We start from the raw sequence: 8,133 nt of genomic DNA, 5'->3' as shown, positions 1-8,133 counted from the left end.
AAAAAAAAAAAAAAAAAGTTTTAGTTATTCTAGCTCCTTTGCCTTTCCATATAAATTTTAGAATACTCCTGTCTATATCTACCAAAATTCCTTTTGGAATTTTGATAGAAATTGTGTTAAATCTTTATATTACTTGGGACAAATGACATTTTTACTCTGTTGAGCCTCCTAACCCATGGACAGAGCTTGTTTAGGTCTTCTTTGATTTGGTTTATAATCGTTGCATTGTTTCAGCATACAGATCCAGCATATGGGTTGTTAGGCTTATGCCTCGGTATCTCATTTTTTTAGCCATTATAGATAATATTGTGTTTTCAGGGTTAGGGTCCATTATTTGTATGCAGACACACAACTGATCTTTGTATATTTATCTTGTGTCCTGCAACCTTTGTGTATTTATTAGTTCTAAGAGGTATATTGTTTTGTGTTGTTTTTCAATTTCTTGGGATTTTCCACAGAGACGATCATGTCATCTGCAGATGCAGACAGTTTTCTCCCTTCCCTTCCAATTTGAATGTCTTTTATTTCCTTTTTAAGAAACTGTTACTGCTCTGACTAGAACTTTCTGTACTATGGTAAACACAAGTGGTGAGAGTGGACATCCTTGCTTTGTCCCTGATATTAAGAAGAAAGCATTTGTAACTGAGTATCCCAGCCTCAAAATGACCTTTAAATCTTTTTTTCCTTTCTTGCTTTCAGCCTTGAAACACACTTTGTTTCTCTCTTTCCCACCAGGCACTTCTGTAAGCAGTCCTTGCTTATCTAATTACGTGCTTACTTAGAAATTCCAGGGGCCAATTTTGAAACAAACCAGGCAGAGAGACCCAGATGCAGAATCCTCCCACTTAGGGGGAGTTACAGGTAGCCCCCCACTTCCAGGCTGAAGTCAGGATGACGCAAAGCAGACCTCGGGACAGGCAAGTGATGACTCAGGAGAGCCATCAGAACAGAATGCGGATCGACACCCCCTGCCCCGCTCCCACATACTCCCCAAATGTCTTCCTCCTTGAACCCTTCACTCAGCCCAAAAAGTTGGAATGGACTTTTAAAGGCATGGGCCTGGCCATTCCTCAACTGCTAGCATTTGAATAAAGCTGCTTTCCTTCCACCACACTGCTCATGCTTTGACTTCTGAGCAGCGAGCAGCTGGACTTGAGCCAGTTACACATCAGTCTTTCACCAATAGGAATAATGTGGACAGGCGCAGTGGCTCACGCCTGTAATCCCAGCACTTTGGGAGGCCAAGGCAGGCAGATCATGAGGTCAGGAGTTCAAGACCAGCCTGGCCAACATAGTGAAACTCCATCTCTACTAAAAAATACAAAAATTAGCTGGACATGGTGCCTGCAGTCTCAGCTACTTGGGAGACTGAGGCAGGAGAATTGCTTAAACCTGAGAGGCGGAGGTTGGGGTGAGGCGAGATCGTGCCACTGTACTCCAGCCTGGCAGAGCAAGACTCCATCTCGATACATAAATAAATAATAAAAATACAAAAATTAGGTGGGCGTGGTGGTGCATGCCTACAATCCCAGCTACTCAGGACGCTGAGGCAGGAGAATCGCTTGAACACATGAAGCAGAGGTTGCAGTGAGCCGAGATTGTACCACTGCACTCCAGCCTGGGCGACAGAGCAAGACTCCATCCCAAGAAAGAAAAAGAAAGAAAGAGAGAGAGAGAGAAAGAGAAAGGAAGAAAGGAAGGAAGGAAGGAGAAAGAGAAAGAAAGAAGGAAGGAAGGAAGGAAGGAAGGAAGGAAGGAAGGAGGAAAGAAAGAAGAAAGAAAGAAAGAAAGAAAGAAAGAAAGAAAGAAAGAAAGAAAGAAAGAAAGAAAGAAAGAAAGAAAGTTAGCCACAGTTTTTTTGTAGATGTTCTTTGTCAAGTTAAAGTTCTCTTCTGTTTCTATTTTTTGAGCGTTGTTATCCTGAATGGGTGTTGGATTTTGTTAGATACCTTTAACAGCCCAACAGGCATCACCATCAGAAGGAACACAGCCATCCAGAGAAACGTGCCAGGCCACAAAGCACTGGGGACCAGGGATCACGCCCCTCCCATCTGCCATGGGCTGACCCCCAGCCTCCAGCCCTACCATCTCCTGACGGCGTCTGCACCACTGGAAACCAACCAGTATCTAAAAGAACACAGTTGGCGGGCGAGACTGGGACACAGGGTGAGGTGGGTGGACGATGGGAGGCTCCTGGGGAGCAGCCGTCGCACTGAGCGTGGAACCCGTGGGGGAGCCCCGTTCTCTGAAGCATCTGTGCATGTTGTTCCAGCATTTTCTTCAAGGATTGAGCCAGCAGCGCCAGTGTCGTAAGGTGCTTAGATGATTCACAACCAACCAGTGAAATACGAGGTGCCTGGGATACCGTCAACAAAAACAGGAAACAGAGACATCTTCCTGCTGATGTAGAGACACCAGCCTGTCTGCTCATCTCCTGTCCTGAAGAGCCCAGGCCCCACACTTTCCTGCCCGGGGGCATGGGGAGTGGTTTCTGCGCACCAGCACTTGCCGTGGGAGACATGAAGGACTGGGTCACACCAGCCCCTCCTTACAGCCCCCCAGGGTTAGTAGAGTGTGCGTTAGTATTATTTAGCAAGTACCCAAGGGTGTCTGATCTTGGACCACTGAGGCACACCGATGCCAGCATGCCGGCCCAGCACATGCCTGCAGAACGTGGCTCAGCCGTGGGTCCCAGGGCAGATGACGCAGGCCCGGGAACTACCGGGTCCAGGAGGAGAAGGCACAGTTCTTGCTCAGGTTGTCTGGGGATGAGGCCAGCGGAGCCAGGAGCCCAAAGGAGCTCAGCACTCACGAACGCTGAGCAAGGCTGGCAGGTGGCTGTTGGTGCCTCATGCCACCCATTTATCTAAAGGGATAAGATTCAAGGCCTGTCCTGCGGGCTGGGGCCGTCAAAGCTGATGAGAGAGGGGAACGTAAATTCTAACGGGGAGATGGCCGATGAACACGTGCAGGAAGAGATGGACAGAACCATCCAGAGAGATAGCGTGCTCTGAGGACAGCACGGCCTGGCCCGGGTACGGAGTGAAGCGGGGTCGGGGAGGCAGCGTGGTCCCTCGTATGGCCCGAGGAGGCCGTGTATAAACTGACCCTGAGCCACACAGTGGTATCCTCCTCTGCCCCTAGGAGGCTCTAGTGCAGGGTCCGGGGCAGGGAAGATCAGTGCAGCGTGGGACCCAGAGCTTGGGCGCTAGGCTGTGCGGGCTCAGCGGGCAGCAGCCCCACGTCTCTGTGGTTCTAAAGCCCAGTCCCTTTCTCCTCAGCAGGGGAGACGCCCAGTTCCCCAGAGAACTTGCCCAGGGTCCCAGCCGGGGTGCTGGGAGGGCTCAGGGGTGGGAGAGGGACGTCCCAAGGCCGTGGGTTCTCCCTCTGTGGTTCGGGGTGCGGACACACACCACCCTGCCCCGTCCTGGCAAGTCCTCCGGGCTGGTCTGAGTGGGCACGTTCGGGTGGTGCAAACCCTGGGCACATCATGTGTCTTTTCTTCTCTGGCTGGCACTGAACTGCTGCTCACCAGATGCCAGCAATGATGACACTCCCCCTCCCGGATGCAGGACTGGCTGCCACTGTGGGGAGGGGTGACCCGTGCCACGTGCTCCCAGGACACTGGCTAGGGGGCCATAAAGGACACCTTGAGAGAAGCCGGCACAGACTTGTTCAGACTCCCAGTGGCCCGCCGAGGTCGTAAGCATAGAGCTCTGGAGATGAAGACCCTGCTCCTGGGTGTCATGCTCGGCCTGGCCGCTGCCTTGACCTTCGCCCTGGAGGAGGAGGATGTGAGCCGGGCTGGTGTGGGTGGGTGGAGGAGCCAGGCCGACTCCTGGGCGGGGGGCAGCGCCAGGGGCCCTGCTTTAGGAGGTATCAGTCAATGCTGGGTTCTGACCCCATGCTCCCAGCCCGGGGGTCGGGGGGAGGGGTCCCGTTGTTCCTCCAGCAGACACGGCCCCTCCTGGGACCCGGAGCCGGAGCAGGCTCAGCTCAGGGGGTCCTGCTGCACTGACACCTGATCCCCGAAGGTCTCGCGGGGTTGGGCCCTGGGGAGGGAGGGCTCACCTGGTGCTGGGGCCCGGGGTCCATGGGGTGCAGACATGCTTTCCCTCCACCAGAGGCTGGGAGCCCTGAGCCAGGGATAGGGGTGGGGAGGGTGGCAGCCGGGCAGCATGGCTGTCTGATTAGAGCTGCAAGCCTGAGTGCTACCGTCAGGGTAGACTCTGGGCCAGCCCATGGTGGGCTCACGGCCTCGGCCTGCTCCAGATCACAGGGACATGGTATGTGAAGGCCGTGGTGACCGATAAGGACCTTCCGGAGGAGAAGAGGCCCAGGAAGGTGTCCCCAGTGACGGTGACAGCCCTGGACCGTGGGGACTTGGAAGCCACATTCACCTTCATGTGAGTGTCGCCTGCTGTGCGGCCCCTCAGGCTGCTTTCTCTCCCCTCCCGAGACCCACCGGTGCCCATCCCCCATCCCGGTTTCGGGCGTTGGTAAGAATCACCCCCTGCCTTGGAGGGAAAGAGCCAGAGCATCCTAAAGCTTAGTGTGGGGCGCAGGAGGGGGCAGTGGAATTTTCAGGTCACTGGATCACGACCATGCACCAGGTGAGCTGAGGGCGGCCCAGGTGTGTCCTGGGAGCCGCTGCCCGCGTGTCTCCTGTTTTCCAGGAGGAATGATCGGTGCTTCCAGAAGAAAATCCTGATGCGGAAAACGGAGGAGCCTGGCAAATTCAGCACCTGTGAGCCTCCCCCAGCCCCACTGCAGGCAGAGAGCACCCAGGCCACCCTTCTACCAGGGTCCCGGCTCTGCCCACCTCGAGGAGGGGCCGGCCTCTCCTTCCTCAGGGGCTGGTGGCCCTGACATAGGTGTGACAGGCTTGTCCACAGTGGAGACGGACCAGATCACACCTTCCCTCTGGGAGGCCCTAGCCATTGACACATTGAGGAAGCCAAGGGTTAGGGATGGGGAGGCAGAGGGTTGGGATGTGAAGTAGGGCAGGGGCACTGCTGGGGCTGGGAAGGCCGGGCTGTAGTCCTGGACGTGCTCTGGCCTCTGTGGCTCCATTGCTTGGGTTGGGACCTTCCCCGGAGGAAGCTCCTGCCTCAGTGTCGGGGTACACGCTGTGCAGAGCAGCCAGGCCCAGCTCAGACTGTCCGGGGCACCTGGGTGACCACTGAAACATTCCCGAGTGTTCCTTCATGTGGTCCTGAGTGCTTTCTCTGGGAATGAGGGCACTGAAGACCCACCTTCTCTGTCATCTACAGATGGGGGCAGGAAGCTCATATACCTGCAGGAGCTGCCCGGGACGGACCACTGCGTCTTTTACTGCAAAGACCAGCGCCATGGGGGTCTGTTCCGCATGGGAGAGCTCATGGGTGAGGGCCCGCTGGGGCCTGCATGTCCTGACCCACGGTCTCCGCCTCCAGAAGCCAGTGGAACCGGCATCACCATGCCCTGGCATGGGGGAAAGGGGAAGCCCCCTGCACTGGCCTTCATGTGCCGGGCACTGAGCGCTGCCCTTGGCCGCTGGTCCAAGTTCCTGAAGTGGGAATGGGGCGGGCCAGGCAGGGACAGACACGGCCCTTGGTGACATGAACCTGCCAAGAGCCACTTCTGGGGTCTCGGGTATAGGAGTGTCATCTTACGGGGGAGGTAGTGTCCTGACAGAGCCCCTTATGGGCCAGGGACCCTCCAGGGCAGGAGAGCAGCCAGTCCCTCTGGGACACAAGGTCCCTCCAGGTGAGGGCTGTGACCCTACAGAGTGGCTGTGGGAGCTGCCCTGGTCCCCTGGGGTTGCTCAGTGGCTTGGATAGTCCCCGCCACTGTCCCCCTTCCTGGGGACCTTTCAGCTGGGCCATGGCCGTCTCCTCTGTCCCCAGCCTCACCCTCAAACTCTGGTCCCCTCTCGGGCCTCCCCTCCCTGCTTCCCAGTGCTGGGCCGTGGCCGTCTCCTTTCTGCATCTGCTGCCTGCAGGGCCAGGCCGCTGTCCCCACCTCAGCTGACCTGGTCACCTCACCTGCAGGTCGGAATCCTGACACCAACCTGGAGGCCCTGGAAGAATTTAAGAAACTCGTGCAGCGCAAGGGACTCTCAGAGGGGAATATTTTCACGCCCCTACAGATGGGTGAGAGGATGTATGTGCCTTGTCCCCCGTCCCCCGTGTGCCCCGTGTGCCTCTCTGTGACCTCCAGTGTCCCATGACCCCCGTGTCCCTGTGTGCCCCAAGTCTCCTCACAGGGGCTCCTGCTTAGCGTCCTCATGGTGGCAGGGTCTGAGCTCTGGGCTGTGACAGGGTCTGAGCTCTGGGCTGTGACGGGGTCTGAGCTCTGGGCTGTGACGGGGTCTGGGCCCTGGGCCAGGGCATCTTCCCATCACTGGGTTTTTCTTGGTCTCTGCAGGAAGCTGCGTTCCCGAACACTAGGGTGAGTGGGTCTTGCTCCCAGGGTTCGAGGGTCCGTCTGCTCTGGCCCCTGCCATCCCACACAGGCAGGGAGACCCCCGGGCCCAGGCAGGAAGTCGGCACCTTGGAGTCTGCCCACCCCGCAATTCCTGGGACTTTTGGGAAGTCCTTTCTTTCACCTGCCCCTGGGCCTGCCAGCCCGAGTGAGGGTCCTCCTCGTCCATCCACAGCGAGGCCACCCTTGGGCTCCTCAGGTGTCAGCTTGGCCCATTGCCCCCTGCACCTGTCCCCACTTGGTCCACTCCCCCTCCCCCACCCACTCAGGATGCTCAGAGGCCTGCCCGGGCGTTGGAGGAGCTGAGGTCGCTCTGAAGCCCCGAGGCTGCCCAGCAATGGCCGATGTGGGGGCTGTGGAGCCTGGGGAGGGAGCTTTGGGCGTGTCCTCTGCCCCACCCTGCAGCCTTCCTGGCCTCTACTCTGCAGCCTCCCTGGCCTCTACCCTGCAGCCTCCCTGGCCTCTACCCTGCAGCCTCCCTGACCTCTTCTCCTCTTCCCAGCACAGTGGTCCCCGGGTCTGCACCTCCAGAGTCCACCCTGCTGCCAGACATGGAGCCCGGGCCGCCTGGACCCACCCTCCAGCCATGAGCCTTCCCTGACCCACCCGCCTGACGCCAAATAAAGAGCTTCTCCCTGAGCTCTGGGTGCCTATCTGTGGGGAGGGAGGGGCTTGTGCTGGCTCCCTGGGAGGCCTGCTGGTGGGGGGAGCCACCAGGGAAGCTGGGAAGACGTTGGCAACCATAAGAGGCATGACGTCCAACAGGCCTGTGGGGCCACGCGGTGTCCTGGAGGGGCCTCCTGCAGAGCCGCCCTCTGGTCTCAGGTTCAGCTTGGGACAGGCAGGGCCCTGGGCAGGAGTGTTTGGGAAGCCAGTGGGGAGGGGGTTAGCGGAGACACAGCATCAGGGCTGCAGCCACGGGGCCACTGCATGGCTCTCGCCCCAGGCTGATCTCAGTGGGATCCTCCGAGCTGCCCCCTTTAGCAGCCTGGGCTCAGTGGCAGCGCTGGAGAGAGGGGCACTGGTGCCTCCATCATCACCCCCAGAGTAAGCAGAGACGGCCCAGGCCTCCAAGATCTTCGACCCACCCTGGCCTTCTTGTGTTTTGTACAGAGCGAGGGTCTGCATGGACACTGGGGCTGTGGGGATTCGGGGAGGCTGGTCACAGTGAGGGAGGAGAAGCCAACGCACTGGGGTGATAAACACGCCCCAGGAGCCACAAACCCAAGTGGAACGGGCCTCCTGGGGGATGAGCCTGCAAAGTGACAGCCTCTTCCAGGGCCACTGGCTGTGTACCAAGTGACCACTGCCCGCTCCTGCTGGGACCAGCAACCTCACCTCCCCACCTCCTGCCCAGATGTGGTTCAGGCAGAGGCTGCAGGGTGGCCCTGAAATGGACCAAGACAGCAGGGCCTAGGCGAGCCGAGGCGGAGCCAGCCTGGGTGCCCACAGGCCACATGTGGGGGACACAGCAAACCCCATCTTACAAAGACAAGGCTCACACTTTGCTGTCACTGGGACTTCAAGGTGACAAATGTCTGTGATACTGTCTAAAAAACAATAAATAATTTCTAGGCAAGAATTTCTAGAAAACAGAAGGAAGTCTTAGAGCAGAAACATTCTTGGTTTGGCAAGGCTCCAGCTGTGGCCGTCGGTGCCAGGCATGGC

General features: G+C 57.7%; 1 protein-coding gene across 3 annotated transcripts; it reads left to right on the top strand.

Moving 5' to 3' along the window:
- Window positions 1-3,553: 3,553 nt before the first annotated feature.
- OBP2A (odorant binding protein 2A) lies at window positions 3,554-7,102 on the top strand. 3 transcript variants are annotated; one of them, XM_037732986.1, is made up of 7 exons: window positions 3,554-3,794; window positions 4,273-4,406; window positions 4,677-4,747; window positions 5,274-5,382; window positions 5,966-6,134; window positions 6,409-6,432; window positions 6,973-7,102. In XM_037732986.1, exons 1-7 carry the CDS (start codon window positions 3,723-3,725, stop codon window positions 7,087-7,089), a joined length of 696 nt encoding a protein of 231 aa, XP_037588914.1. In that variant the 5' UTR covers window positions 3,554-3,722; the 3' UTR covers window positions 7,090-7,102. The 3 variants fall into 3 exon arrangements, with proteins under 3 accessions (XP_037588914.1, XP_017368548.1, XP_017368545.1); XM_017513059.2 differs by lacking the exon at window positions 6,973-7,102 and adding an exon at window positions 6,894-6,912 and having other exon boundaries at window positions 3,579-3,794; window positions 5,274-5,384; window positions 6,033-6,134; XM_017513056.2 differs by having other exon boundaries at window positions 3,580-3,794; window positions 5,274-5,384; window positions 6,033-6,134; window positions 6,968-7,101.
- Window positions 7,103-8,133: the final 1,031 nt, after the last annotated feature.

Source organism: Cebus imitator, unplaced genomic scaffold (genome assembly GCF_001604975.1).
Source record: "Cebus imitator isolate Cc_AM_T3 unplaced genomic scaffold, Cebus_imitator-1.0 Scaffold486, whole genome shotgun sequence".
NCBI lineage: Eukaryota > Metazoa > Chordata > Mammalia > Primates > Cebidae > Cebus > Cebus imitator.
This window is presented reverse-complemented; position numbering and strand designations above follow the sequence as displayed.

Bases quoted from the DNA above. Each gene is read 5' to 3' on its own strand.
- OBP2A (XM_037732986.1), top strand. From the start codon at position 3,723: ATGAAGACCCTGCTCCTGGGTGTCATGCTCGGCCTGGCCGCTGCCTTG. The intron at 5,383-5,965 runs GGGTGAGGGCCC...CCGTCTCCTTTC, and splicing joins TTCCGCATGGGAGAGCTCAT to TGCATCTGCTGCCTGCAGGG. The intron at 6,433-6,972 runs GTGAGTGGGTCT...TTCCCAGCACAG, and splicing joins CTGCGTTCCCGAACACTAGG to TGGTCCCCGGGTCTGCACCT.